This window comes from Mus pahari, chromosome 17, assembly GCF_900095145.1.
Source record: "Mus pahari chromosome 17, PAHARI_EIJ_v1.1, whole genome shotgun sequence".
Classification (NCBI taxonomy): domain Eukaryota; kingdom Metazoa; phylum Chordata; class Mammalia; order Rodentia; family Muridae; genus Mus; species Mus pahari.
In genome coordinates this window covers 51,064,453-51,079,354 of record NC_034606.1, presented here as the reverse complement: position 1 = coordinate 51,079,354, position 14,902 = coordinate 51,064,453, and the positions used below count along the sequence as shown (strand labels likewise).

Here is a 14,902-nt window from a genome sequence, read left to right as displayed (position 1 = left end):
AGAAAGGAAGAAAGGAAGAAAGGAAGAAGAAAGAAAGAAAGAAAGAAAGAAAGAAAGAAAGAAAGAAAGAAAGAAAGAAAGAAAGAAAGAAAGAAAGCAAGCAAGCAAGCAGAAAGGGCCACACATCCGTATTACCTCACTCTCAAAGCCCTGTGGAGACTGGAGACTTCCTGAGGTGAGAGCATTCCAGGCAGGGAGAGGTTCTCACCCAAGGTCTGGGGACAAAAAAACACCCCAGTGAGGGCCCAGGGAGAAACCTGGGGTCCCTGAAGTCAGGGCTCATCACACGACAGAGTTAGATCTCCTTTCTGTTACTGGTAAGGAGAAAACACCAACCCATCACCCAGAGGCGACAGCTTCTGGGTTACTTAAGACACTGCATTACTCTCCCACATCTGGGAGCCCAGCAGATAAAAATCAATTCCTTCCGTGCCGTTACTCAAAAGCTTTCTTTTTTTTCTGAAATCGCATGCAGAGATAGCTCTAATTTAGGTTACGTTGGTGAGCCAAAATAATGGCCGAGTGGAGTTTCTATCTTCTAATTATACGGAATTTGGGACGAAATATCGGTGTGATTCTGAGATACTTGATAAATAGGCCACAACGAGTTCAATTTGCTGCTAAAAATCCTTCACACTCAAAACAGCAGAACTAACTCCCCTATCAGGAAGAAGTGGCAAGGCGGCCAGCAGGAAGCCGCAGCCCCTCCTGCAGGCTGGCATATCCTGCAAGGGAAAAACCAATTACAGAGCTAACTCCCCTTCATGGAAACCACTGGCCCCTAAGTCCCTTATCACCGGTGGGAGGCCTGCCTTGACCAGTGTAGGGAGATGTGCCACCCCCCAGCAACATCTCCCCTGCCCCGACTACTCTCCCCCAGGTCCCTACCCCCACCCCCCAGGCCTACGCAGTTAGCCAACCCCACGATGAATGAGCAAGGCCCCCAAACACAGCCGCTGAGCATTCTGAATCATTGCAGCAATGCCCTGGACTATTTTCAATCCTACCGTTAAATACTCAATTACAAAAAAAAAAAATACACCCTCGCCTACCTCAAAGGAACAATACTTATTTGTCAATTAAGTTAGTGGTTGGGGAGTGGGGGTTGACAGGGGAAGCTGGCCTCCCTCCCCTGGCAACAAGATCCTGCAGAGACTGAACCATACCTGTTGCACAGCCAAGACAAGCCCTGGTGGCCTACTGAGCCAAGCCGTGGGGACAGGATTTGTACTCTGGCAACTGGCACCCAGGGGCTCTCCTCAGACATTACAGTGTTCTCGATGCCTGTCCTAGGCCCTCAGCCAATGGCTGGGGACAGCGGGGAGAAGGCACCTGCCCTTGGCAAGACTGGCCAGCCCTCAGGGTCAGAGCTAGCCCTGATAGCCCATCAATGTCACTTGACACCTCTGACTGTGCCTAGCTCACTGTGAGGGATGGATACCGTCTTTCCATAAGATGCGACTCACAACAGTCCACATCTATTGGGAAGTGCTGATGAATCTAGGTTTAAAATCAATAAAGACTTTCAACCCCAGGTCGTGTCAACGGTGGCTTCTAGAACTCATGGCTGAGCATCTATATCCCAGAATCCCTCATCTCCTCCAAAACCAGGTCTGACAGCCTTGGGTCTACACCAGCCTCTGGCTCAGTCACTCGGGTCAGCAGTGGGGACACAACACGCCCTGGCTTTGGAGCCACCGGCCTCACAGTTTTCTGGCTATCTAGCCAGAAAGGCACCTGGCCTCTGAACACACCCTGCAGCACTGAACACATTACAAGGCGGAGCCTCGTACCAACGAACACACCATGCCACATGCAGGCAAATGGTGGGAGGGTCCTAAGAAGGACTGGGGGATTGAGTGGGAATCTGACTACCACGAAGCCACTGTCTGCTAGGAGGCTCCCAGGGGAGGGGAGGGGAAAGAGGTTTAGACAGACACAAGGGGATTTGGGGGGGGGGGTCACCTAGAAGCCTGAGGAGAGAGGTCAACAGGAGACTAGAGGGTGACCTCTCAAGGCCCCCTGCCCAAGAATGAGAGTGAAGCCCAGCACTGACCTTTGGAAACAGACCACAGTGGGTAGCAGGACATCAAGGACGTGGGCCCCACCAAAAGGCAAGGTGGGACTTCACGGATGCCCACTTCCTCATCTGCACTGTGGAGATCTCATGGCCCCTTCTGGGGCTACTGTAGAGGGATGACAGTCTCCTCCCTGCACCCTCTGGCCCGCCCACTCACTCTCTGCCTCAGGTATCCCTCCTTGGGCCCAATCAACCCAGCCCCCAACTGCCATCTGCCCTCGGACCACCTGGGGCACAGAGTTTGCCTCTATCCAAGCTCCTCAACACCCACGGCGGCTTCCGGGGACTCTCTTTCTTTAAGGAAGTTCCATGGCTTTGGGAGCTAAAGAAACCAGTACGCTCAAAGAAGGTCCCTCGCTCTGTTAAAGGTGTCCCCTACCCACCCCTGAGGCCTGGAGCCAGCACCTTGCTCCACCCAGCAGCTGCCCTGGACCGCTACGGACTCGGAGACTGCAGACCCAGACTCTTCTCAGCAACAGCTGACACTTGCTTGGGTGGGGGCGCTTTGCATGTGGCATCTCAGGACCTACCAGTCACTGACCTCACTCTGGAGGAGAAATGAGAGACAGAGAGGCTCAGCCACTTGCTCCAAGCCCCACCATTATGGCAGGACCAAGGGCAGAGGGCTTTGGCACTAGTCAGTCAGGGAACAGGGTTGCAGCCACCCAGACTCATCCAATCCAATGCTTTCCCCACATCTTGTGGGACCACCAAGGCCTGGCCCAGTGACAGGATGTAGAGATAGAGGAATGGTACCCCATTCCTATGGTACCCCAGGGTGGGAGAACTTAGAGTTCAAGGGCTGGCATACCTGGAGCAGGCCTAGGCAGGAGGCCAAAGGAATGACAGGCAACTTGCAGCTTTGAGAACCCCAACTCCCCAGGACCAACTCTAGCTGGGCAATCCTTAGGTGCAGCGCTATGTTGTCATAGGAGACCAGATGGGGCTTTTAAAAGCCTTAGAAAGTAGCTGGCCAGGGCCCAGCTCCCCTTTTCCTGTCTATAAGCAGCCCACCCTGCCCCACCCTATACACACCAATGTAAACAGAGCATCCGCCCATGGCTATCTTGGGAGCCAGCCAGCCTGCCCCTCATCCACACAGGATTGCTGGTCTCAGGGAGCTGGGATGTTAGCCTTCCTCACAGGGAGCTGGCCTGCGGGCCTCCCCAGCCTTGATATCTAACACGAGCGACCTGGCAGCTGGTGGCGTTCACTGTCCTCTGGAGGTTTAGAACTAGTATCACCTAGATCACAGAGCCTGTTCCTCCCGGGGAATCCCCACGGTCGTCCACTCTTGGGGGGGGGTCACAATTCCTGGTGTTCAGCTCAGAGAACGGTGCTCAGATAGCCCAGATCAAGCCCAACATGGCCCAACCTCACTAACCCCAGTGGACAAGCTACCACCCACGTCAGCCCCTTCTCTGCCCTCGGTGCCCCTCCTGACCAGGCCCTTGGTCCCTTTGCCACTTGCCTGGAATCCAGTGAGGAGAGTGGGGCTCTCAGTGGGGCGTGTGTGAGTGTGTGTGTGTGTGTGAGAGTGTGTGTGTGTGAGTGTGTGTGTGTTTGTGTGTGAGTGTGTGTGTGTTTGTGTGTGAGTGTGTGTGTGTGTGTGTGTGTGTGTGTGTGTGTGTGTGTGTGTGTAGGAGGCCATCCAGGACATGCTCCTGGGCCTCCACCCTGGTGTTGTGAGAGGCTGACTCATGCCTCATTTCCTCTCTACAAAGACAACTAAATGTGTGGTAAAGTCACACGTGGGCTGCTCCCACCGTTGGGCAGTGGCCCTGAAGACCAACAACCGGCGCTCACAGATGTCACTGCTCTGAACTCTACCTCTAGCACCCCCTGAATCCCACCTTTCCTTCCACTCCTCCCCCTCCGTCTCTCCTTCCACACCACCATCTCCCCCCCCNCCCCCCCCCCCCCGTTCTCACTGTATTTAAACCTCCTTCTGACGGAAGTGCCTTCTGAAGTGATTCACACACCCCTGCACTCTTCGGCAAGCTGTTGAACAAAATGTCACCTTCTTTCTTGATCCAGGATCTAGTAAGCGTGCCGGTTCCACATTCTTCCAGGCCCCACCGCCTCTGACCTGCATTGAAAGGCCTGTCCCATCCCCCCACACACACACACACACACTCCACCCCACCCCCTCATCCCCAGCCCCCACCACTCTGGCACTGCCTTGGGAAATGACACATGACCCCCACCTTCTCCTATCAGACCCCTGACCATTCCCTATGGGTAAAGTGGGTGGGGAAGGGGTAGGCTACAGAAACCTGCCTCTGAAGCTAGCGTGGGACCCCAGAGTGGCATATTCTGAGGCTCTCTAGCCCACAGACTGCGGGCCTTCCTCCTATGCTGAGGGGTATCACTCTGGACAGCTGGGCTTCCAGCCAGCCTTCCACCCCTGCCCACACACACACTCAAACCTCAGGTTCCAGTTCTCAGACTTGTGAAGTGACTCATAAGCCTCCCTCGATGCATGCCTAGCAGTGGCTAGGGACGAAAAAACATCATCTCCTCTAGCTCGGGGTCCCCTCCCAGGTCGTTGGCTCCTCAGAACCCAGAAGGGTCCTGTACTTGACCAAAAACTTCTCTGAGGGAGAGAGCAGTCCATCCTGTTAGACATCTGTGCAGGGGCCAAGCAAGTCATAAAGCCACTACCAACCTGTGGCCTTCCCAGCCATTCCTTGGGTAGCTAGCTGGCTGTAGCAGGCTTCTTCTGAAGACACAATGGGTTTTGTAACACAGAAGTTTCGTGGATTGATTGATTGATTGATTGATTGATTGATTTATAGTCTATGCTTAGTATTGAACCCCAGAGCCTCACATACGCTACATGTTATGTATGCTATGGCACTGAGGTACATGTACATTTGTGGGGTAGCCCAGGTTGACTTTCTTCCTATCCCAGCTGTCTTCCTATCCCAACTGTCTTCCTATCCCAGCCTCTTGAGGACATAGCCTCAGTCATGTGTCACTCAGTCATGTGTCACTCAGTCACATGTCACGTGCTCTGTCTTCTTTTTTTCTTTAAAAACTTGGTTTCTTTCTTTCTTTTTTTAAAAAAAAAAAAGATTTATTAATTTTTATTTTACATGCATGACTGTTTGGCCTGCAAGCGTGTGTGTGCACCACGTGCATGCCTGGTACCCACAGAGGCCAAAAGAAGACACTGGAGTTGTGAGCTGCCATGTGGGTGCTGGGAACTGAACCCCGGTCCTCTGCTAGAATGGCGACTATTGTTCTGAGCCATCTCTCCACCCCAAGCTTCAGAGTTTTAAAGGCCACACTGCTCACTCCAGGAACTATCCCAGGTATGCCTTCCTGACATCATGGGTCTCTTCCCGAGAGTCCTCCCTCCACGCAACCGGCCTCAGCCAGCAACCTGCCTGGGTCGCAGGGTAGGACAACTAGGTGACCGTGAAGGACAACGGACCTTCGCCAACACAGCCATGCTTCCCAAGGCTGCTTTCTCAGGTAACGGGCAGGCGTTCTAGCCTCCCTTCCACCACAGGGGCCGCCAGAGGACAGTGACATTTGGCACTGTCTAGCGGCAAGCAAGGAACAGATCCTTGATAAACATGGACAGAGACATGGCTGGGTGTACAGATGAAGCTGAGCTCTTTTGAGCCAGGGCTTCTTAAACTACAACCAGAAGCTCTTGCCCATATCAGTATTCAACTGTGGGAGGGAAAAAAAATGCTTCTAAGTTCTAAAATATATATATATATATATATATATATATATATATATATATATATATATATAGAGAGAGAGAGAGAGAGAGAGAGAGAGAGAAAACAGCAGTCACCATGTATAGACAGCAGTACGCATGCCCCTCCCTGTGAGTGTAGACAGTACAGATCACACTCCCATCCCCCTATTCACTTCCAAGACCGTCAGGGATTGGGGCGGCATCTATCCCAGGGTACACAGAGCTCAGCCTACATCACACAGAAAATAGAATCCCAACCACGAAACAGCTTCATTGAACCCATGAATCGCCTGGTGTCCTATCTCCCTTGAGCTCAAGCAGACAGCAACATGGAATAGAGGTGCTGTCCAGGTGTCTCCTAAGCCTGCTCAGGTGGCTACGTTCTTCTGAAATGTCAGTGTCCCTCTGGCCTGTTCTCAGGCCCTTATCAGGGCTGAGATATCTGTCTACTGATATCTACCCACCCATTCAGCCTGAACCCAGCACACCTCCAGCCTACACAATTCCTGTCTAAATAAGCTTTGTGCAGGCCGCCACCCACCTACTGTGCCACAGGCACCAACTGCTGATAATCTAAACAGTTGGAGCAGGGCAATGGCTACCATGAAGCCCACCATAAAGAAGTGGAACCAAGTCAAGCCCAAATCAGCAAAGGTGTGCCCACCCTATCCCCTCCTGGTCCCCACACCATGAGCGGCGACAGCGCGTGCGTGGCACTTCCCGGAAAGGCACCTGGGTGTACCTTCTGTGCTCAGAGACCCATTCGAAGACTCCTCCCTGGCGAAGTGGTAAGTTCAGAGGCAGAGAGCAGACAGACCCAGCCAGGATCAAAGTCAAGGGTCTCTGAACTCCAAAGATGCCAGCCAATCACAGCCTTCCTCCTCCCTCCTTTAAGAGGCCCAGTCTTTGAGGATTCCTTCAAAAGTCAGCCCCCACTCTCATGTTTCAAAGGGATGTCCCAATCTGGGCCCATCCCACAGCCAGGCTGTTGAGCAGAGATGTCCCTCCATCCACAACTTCCCCTTCTGTCTCTCTCCATCACAGAACCTGTCCCAGAAGCATCTCTGGGGAGGTGGTTGCCCCTCCCTACACTCTGCAGGCCCAAAGTGCATGCCCACTGCATGGGTTGGTAAGGCTCTGGGTTGGCAGACTCTCCCTGTGCGCTGCAAGATAACAGTTCTGGTCTCGCTTTGTGAGCACTGACGTTGAAGGATTAAATGCATGAGTAGCTAAGGGAGAGAGATCCTAGCTCCACGCTGCTAAGATGGGAGAGCGTTGATCTACAGAACCATCCGTGGGTGACCAGACTAGAGCTGGCCATCTGTGAACACAGTTCCCTTGTTATAGACACAGATCTCCCCACGTGGATGTGCTCATGATCAGATGCAGGTACATAGGGGTCAGAGTTCACACATGAACTTCTGGGGTCAAAGTTCCCATGCACTTCCTCTCCCTCCATTGGGGGGGGGGGTCTAGAAGCAACCAAACATCAGTAGCAACCAGCACTAGATCTGGGTTTCTGATGCTGCCTACAGAATGGGCAGACCCTAGGGCTGAACCCGGAATGACCTACGGACCAAACAGCAGCGAAGAGCTTAGGTTCTTGCAGGGATGTGGTGTTTACAGGACCCAGGGGTAATAGCAAAAGAAGAGAGTAAGGAAAAGCCAGGTGGAATTGCACAATAAAGTGTGAAGATATGAATCAACACGAGTAGAAATCAAGGATTAATAAGTGGCTACGTGAAGGAGAAGCAATTCCCCTATCCACACGAAATTCCAAATAATTCAAGTTCTTAGCCTTTAGGAGAGTAAGTCGCACAGAACACCTTCCCCTTGCCTCAGTTGTAGGATGCACTATGAATTCCTTCTAAAAAGCAGCGCAGGGAGGGCCTTGGCAGAGAGGCTCCCTGACAGATAGGGTATATTGGAGTCACACTGAAAATTAGAATCCAGGCATCAAGAAATCCATCACCCCAGACTGATCATGACAAAACCATCAAAATCTCAAGAGCAGATTCCCAAGTGATACGCAGGCTCCAACACAGGGCCCCACGGACCAGCACACTCCTCAAGGAGTCAACCAAAGTCGGAGTCAGGGTCACAGTTAAGAGGCGCCTAAGGGAATATGGCAACCAGACAGATATGGGACATATATGGGATGGGGTCCTGGGACAGAAACAAAGGCATGAGGTAAAAATGAAGGAAACAGAGAACTTCACTGATAACCATGGATGGAAATAGGGACTGCCACCTAACCTGATGACCAGAGATGTCCCTAGGGACAGAGAACCCCAGGGTAGAAGCAGAGAACGGACGCCCAAAAGTTGTCCTCTTGCATCCACACGTATGCCATGGCACTTCGTACCCACAAATACGAACACAAGTAGATGTAATCTACAACTTTCTAAACATATAAGTACTAGTGCACAAACTGTAACAGGCGAACCACACCAGCTTCAAATGTTAACGGTACAACAGAGTGTTGATATAGAGGGTGGAGCAGGACCAGGAAAGGGGTCGGATGGACACCAGGCAGGACTGCCACCAGGACACCTTCACAATGAACAAGGACAGCCGACACAAAGTGTCAGCCCAGAGTGTGACTGCAGGCACACTAAGTGTCCAGAAGAGGCAAATCCATAGATAGATTGTGGTGATGGCCTCAGCTGAGGGAAGAGGCAGTAGAGTGCCAGCTACCTGCTCCTTGCCTGGGTCTGGAAACACTCTCCAAGGCTTATGGTGATGGCTGACAAGATTATGAATGGGTTTGAAAGCAGTAAATTATCTCTGTAAGGGGTGGGTAGTGTGGCATGTGAATTATTCCTCAACAAAGATGCTGAAAAAGAACAAATTCTCCCCTAGGCTCGCTCCCTCCCTGCGGCACAGCCTGGCTCAGCTACAGATGAACCCTAAAGCAAGGATCTTTGCAGTATGACCTGCCAAATGGCTCAGAGAAGGCAGAGCACGGTGCCCAGTCGGTGCCACTAAGGATCACCAGAGGCTGCCAGACACAAGGGACATGGTGCTAACTGGGTGTGGAGAGGCCCTCTACATGGGACGAGAGACAAACAGAAAAAAGGGACAAAGTCTCTTGTATCTTGGAGAAATCCCCCAAACTTCTCTGTATTAGAGGTACCCTTACCGTGGGATGGAGCCCACCACAGAACCCACCTTCAATAGTCACAAAAACAAACCACAACTAAGAACATCTCAGCAGAATATCACCAGGCCCTCTGAGAGATACTGCCGCACCTTTAAAAACCACATGATCCTTTTAACTCAGCTTTTACAGAAGGGTTACCATGGGGCCCTAGAGCTGCTGTGGCCACAAGTTCAAATCCTAGCTCTGCTACGGAACTAACTAACAAGCACTTGAACCAGCTGTGGCCCTCTCTGTGCCTCAGTTTCTTCACCCGATGATCCCAGCAAAAGTACGTGGGGCGAGAGGATTCCTGAGAGGCACTTGGCACAGTGTGTAGTGCATAGACTGACGTCTCTTTCTTACTACTGCTTTTTTTTTTTTTTTTTTTTTTTGATAGGCCAATGCTTCCTGTCTTCCTGTCTAACCACGGGGGACTTTAATCACAGGCTTAAGTATAATCACAACTCTGGTTATAATTCAAACACCAAACAGTCTCAACAATAGCCTTTAGATGTCAAATGTTATTAGTGGTGACTTATAGCTGAAAGTCCCCTCCCAGGCCTTCGGTACTGGCCACACGCAGACACCCCAGGAGAAAAGATCGACGTTTTTTCTACAATTAGGAAAACCCCTAAGTCACAGTCGGGATTTTTTTTTTTTTGCTTTGCTTTGCTTTGCTTTGCTTTATAGGGCATTTCTCTGTCAGTCACAGGCTCTGACTTGGTACAGCGACTTGGTACTGCTGTCCTGGGCCAACCCAGGCCTCCTCCCTAATGCTGGCCCACACCTGGCTAAGGACTTTCGCCCCCTCTCTAGGCACCATTTTCTAGTTCTGTCCAGAATGAAGAAAAGCAGGAAGCCATCAGGGAAAAGCCAAGGAGAAAGCAGTCCCAAGGCCACTATGAATGGCACCAGAAAGTCCCCAGTCAGCTCACAGAGCTCACATTCCAAACCTTTCAGAGCCCCTGTTTATGGTCAAACTGCCCTGGGGTGGAGGCCTCCCTGGAAATGGTCATCTGAGACCGGGAAAAGAGGAGTTACCTCACGGCAAGTCTGTCTTCATTCACCTGTGACTCACTCTGCAGGACTCCCATCTTATCTCTCTAGATTCCGGATTGCTGTCTCTCCACTCTTGATACACCACAGAGTGGCCAGCAGCTGTCCCAGCAGTCCCCTACACAAGCTGGCCGCCACCTTGCCCCAAGCTGCTAGAGGGCCAGCCGCACCCTCGCACCCTCGCAGGGAAGAATGCAGAAACTCAGAAAAGGTGGCCCAACCACACAAGCCAGTCACTGCATCTCTCCCTGACAGACACTTGCTACCACACACACTAAGTGCTGCCATTATGATATACCAAGAAAGCCAAACACCAGAGTAGAGGGGCCAGGGGTGCTCAGGAGGAGAACCTACCTGCCCAGCTCCCCAGAGAGGACGGCCTCCAGACACCATCCTTGCCCCATCATGAGCACCCCAATCCTGTAAAGGCTTCTCTCTAGAAGCCCTACCAGTGCCTGGGGAGCTGGATGGGGCTCCCATGAGAAGGAACACCACAAAGCACTTTAGCCAACAAGGATCCCACAGCACTACACTGAGCCTTTGGTTCTCCAGGCATGAATTCTGTCCAGATGTGGCACGGCTGGAGTTGCTATTTCTAAACAGCTGTAACTTATCCTATGCCCAGGACCATACAAGCAGAGCCAAGAGTCTCTCAGAGCATCCAGTAACACTGTTTCCATTGTGCAGAGCACTCGCTATTGTGAGTCAGAAATGTTGATTCAGGAAACAGGTCGGACTCTCCTCTTTCTAGGTGGTGAAGGTGAAGGTGAAGGCCAGGGAGAGTGAGGACGGCAAAGGCCACGGCTGTTGGCACGGACGACTGCACTGTCTGCTGGCGCCACTCCGGGTGAGCCAGGATAACAGAGGGCGCCAGGAGGTTTGGAGAGAGACCACTGGTTCTCCCTTAAGGAATACACCTCTGCCAAAACCTCTCTGCCTGCCTGGGTAGGAGGCACAGGATAAACTGGTGCCCAGGCTCTGTAGAAACAGACCTCAACTCTGAGACTGTCCCGGGCAGTTTATAGGACATAAGTCCTAGCATGGACTCAGACAGACATCTCCGGGACCAACAGGGAGAGCCATGTGCCCCACCATCAGCCAGGATGGCTGAGGAAAGCAGGGAAATGATGGTCCATAAAGAATTCGATCCTGGGCATCCAACCTTCTAGACATCCTAGCCCATACTCCCTGGGAGTTCGTAATCACAGCAAAGGCAGGGGGCTCCAACGTGCAGAAGGAGCAGGCATATTGACTGAGACTCTCAGTTGGGGTGTCCCAGAGAACATCTGTATATTGTGGCTTCATCCTAGCACGGGGCAGGGAAGCTAAATAAAACACTCTCACTGGACTGGGCTGTGTGTGTCCCCACATGGGCCTGGGAACAGGTTGGGCAGAATGAGAGAAGATTCTTCCGATCTCGGCAGGGCCACTAAGGCCACCTGAGAAGGCACAGGGTGGCCTTGCCTGACTCCTCACTTAGGGTGTGTCTGGCCGTCTTGGAACCCACACCATCTTGTTATCTCTTATCTTGTCTTTCGTCACCCACTGACTGATAAGGAAACTGAGGCAGGGCTGGTTCTGTGACAGTGCCTTGCCCAATGTCACAGAACAGGTATCTGAGATAAACTAACTTCCAACTGTCCTTTTATTTCAAACCCTACAGAGCCTGGACCATGACCCTCCTTCTGAACCTGGTCCTAAAGCAAGCCCCCTGCCTGGCTGGGGTTCAGCGAGATTGAGGATTTGGTGGTGGGAGTGGTGGGGGTGCGTTAAGACTCAGCACCTTTAATTTTGTCCCTAATCTACACAAGGCAAGGCAGGAAGGGAACCCACTTTGAACAAGGTCCCCCCAAACTGAATCTCTCTTACCTCTGGAAATGGGGAAGTTCCAAAGAGTGCAAGGTTCTGCCTCTGGCCCTAGAAACCTGCCTCTTACCCTGGCCACGGGTAGGGACAGGGGAACCAACATCCAGACTAGCACCTCTCCACCCTTCAGAGGTGCTGGTCCCACTCTGGACAGAAGAGGTCTTAGGTTAGGGACTGCCACACCGCACCCCACCTTAATGGTTGTATAAACATAGGCCTAAGCTCCAGTTCAGGTGCCAACTGTCCCCAGAATGCCATAGGCTAATTCCAAATGAAAGGAAAAGACACAACAGAGAGCTGGGTGTGGAAAGGGAGCAAGCATCCACAACTTTTCCCCAGGTCATCTGTTGGGCCACACCAGCCTGGACAGCCCTCCTCCTTTTCAGTCCTCCCCCACCACCAAGAGTGGGTCAGTAGGACGACGACATTTGCTGTGCCCTCATCCTGACCGCCCCCCCCCCCGCTAGCGGCCTAAGCATGGTGACCCAGCTAATGACTCCCCCACAACATAGTTTGGGCCCTGCGTCCCATCGACGTCTGCCTCTCGCCCACCAGGAGGACCCTGACCCGCACAGCGCCCGTGGTACGCGCGAGGGGCGGCCGTGACGCGCGCCCCGGGAGCGTGTGTGCGGGGGCGCGCCCGCGCTGCTCCCCGAAGGGAGGGTCGCCGCTGCGGGGCCACCGAGTGAGAGTGTGGGCACACGGGGTCGCGGCCCGGCGGCCGGGACAGAGCGTGGCCAGCGTCGCCCAGGTCCGTGTGGGAGTCCGCGTGCGCGCCGCTTACCCTGCGGGATGATCGGGGCCAACTCTCATCCACCCGCCGCCGCGGCGCCCCCCTGGCCGGCCACCCGGCCGCGCTGCACCTGCCGCCCTCCCGGGAGCCTAGCGGCGCCGGGGAGCGGGGACTACGCGGCCCCGCGGGTGCCGGCCACGAGCGCGGAGGCGGCGCCGCGTCGCGCGCTCACGTCCTGCGGCGCGGAGTCTGCGCGCCCCCCCAACCGGGCTTGCGCAGCCGCCGCCCCGCTCCGCCCCCTCGCCTCCCCGCCCTCCCTGCCGGGTTCGCGCGCGCGCGAGCCCGATCACGCGGCGCCGCCTTTGTTTGGGTGACCCACGTGGGTCCTCGCCGCGCGTGCCCACGCGCACGCGTGGCCGCCTGCCAGTCGCAGCCACGGGCACAAGCGACTACAAGGATATACTCCCCTGTCACCTCTCTCCCGGCGAACTGGCTTGACCGTTACTGCCAATGGAGACCTGCACTTGGTGTAGAAAGACTTGTCCTGGCATCGCCAGGCTGGACTCAAGAGCACAGCTCCACCCTGGGAAAAGGACATGGAACCTGCACCTGGAGGGCAATGAGCAACTCCGCCTTTCTCTCCCACTCAGTACCTAGCCAGGAATGCCACACACCTTTAAATGTCACCGAAGCGATAGGAAGCCTACTTCAGCTCTAGTACTATCTTAAGGAAAAGAGATCCTCCAAGAGTCACCGCCCCCGTTTTGACTCGCCTTTCAAAAACCAGGGTTGACAAGGACCCAGAGAGATAACTAATGAACCTGGTAAAAGACCACACCCTCCAGAACCCCAGGCCCTAGCCTGGTTGGAGGACTGACCTGCAGCACCGTATGGGGTCTGACCTAGGAGGTCCACTGTAGTGTACGAGGGTGACTGTAGCAAACTCAGCATCAGCAAGTGGAGACAGCACATTAGACCTGTGCCCACTTGACCCGCTTGCACTGTGAGGCTTTGACGACCTCACTTCCAACCCTCTCAGTCCAGAACTGTCCCCCACCTTATTATGTCTCAAGCACCCCAGGAGGTTTGAGGGATTCAGGCCCCCCTTTGTCCTCCAGCATTGCCTACCTTCCAGACAGGCCTTTGTCCCAGGGTCAGGGGCTGGCATCCAGAGGGGCTCCCGTGGGTGAGTTCTCTCTCTCTCTCTCTCTCTCTCTCTCTCTCTCTCTCTCTCTCTCTCTCTCTGCAGATTTAGAAGCTATGCCCAAGTGTAGCACAACATGAGGTCTGTCCCATGGCTCTTGGCTGGCAGTGTGAGGTGCCAGGCTAAGCTGCCTGCAGGGCTTGGTCTTGGCAAGATGAGAGCTACTTTGGGCAGGAACTGCCTCTGAGTCACCTTTGTGCGGCATCCCAGCCCAATGCCACGCCAATCTCGCTGGTTCCTCCTACCCCTGGCTTTCCCTGCTTCCTCTCTGTCCTCCAGCAAAACCGGACTCTGGTCCCCCGCCCCCACCCTCCTCAAGCACAAGTGTTATTTTCCTGCCTCCAGCATTGCATCCTCCCCCCCCCCCCCGGGGAGCCTCTCTACTCTGACCCTACCCAACCTTCCAAGCTAAGGCCAAAGTTTCAGCTCCACAAAGCCTCCCTTGACCAGCCCAGTTAAAAAATGGTTCTAGCGTCCCAGGAAGCCAGAGTTCCTGGGAGTCATTCCCCACCTGTCTCCTGTGAACTCAGCTGGGCAGCTTCTACAAGGAAAGGTTCAAGGCATTCATGTAGGGATCCCTCCTTGCTGGAGTTAAAGTGTGTCCCCAGAGTCCCTGCATTGCAAGTTTAGTCCCCAGTACACCCATGTGACACAGTGATTACTTTGGAGGACTCCGCCCTCAGAACAACAGCTTTATGATCAGAGCTGGTTTTATAGAGTAGACTCTTGATGGAAGATGGGTTGGTTTGAATGAGAACCCCATAGGCTCATATCTTTGAATGCTTGGTTCCCTAGATGGTAACACTGTTTGGGAAGGATTAGAAGGCATGGCCTTGCTAGAAGAGGTGTGTTTCTGGTGTGCTTGAGGTCTCACGAGCCCACATTCCCGGTTAACTTTCTCTCTGCCTTGTGTCTGTGTCTCAAGGTATAATAAGCTCCAGCACCATGCCTGCCTGCCTGCTACCACTGCTGCCTGCGGTGATGGTTATGGACTAACCCATGGGAGTCCCAGGTTAGACACTTGTCCGTAAGTTGCTTTGGTCATGATGTCTCATCAAAGCAATAGAAAAGTAAGTCCCTGACATGCACTCATGAGGGTGGCA

At 53.5% G+C, this 14,902-nt stretch overlaps 1 protein-coding gene across 4 annotated transcripts in view; it reads right to left on the bottom strand.

Annotated features, from left to right (window-relative positions):
• Nucleotides 1–13,742, bottom strand: part of Gramd4 (GRAM domain containing 4) — a 76,389-nt gene extending 62,647 nt beyond the window's left edge. For 2 of the 4 annotated variants that reach the window (XM_029548149.1, XM_029548148.1), the window contains exon 1: nucleotides 12,647–12,819. Coding sequence is in view for 1 of the 4 variants with exons in the window: in XM_029548148.1 (XP_029404008.1) it covers nucleotides 12,647–12,675 (29 nt within the window). In the remaining 3 variants the exon portion in view is untranslated. Of the gene's footprint in view, nucleotides 1–135; nucleotides 164–12,646; nucleotides 12,820–13,723 lie in introns of those variants that run through there. The other 2 variants (XM_029548150.1, XM_021216771.2) reach the window with 2 other exon arrangements.
• Nucleotides 13,743–14,902: the final 1,160 nt, after the last annotated feature.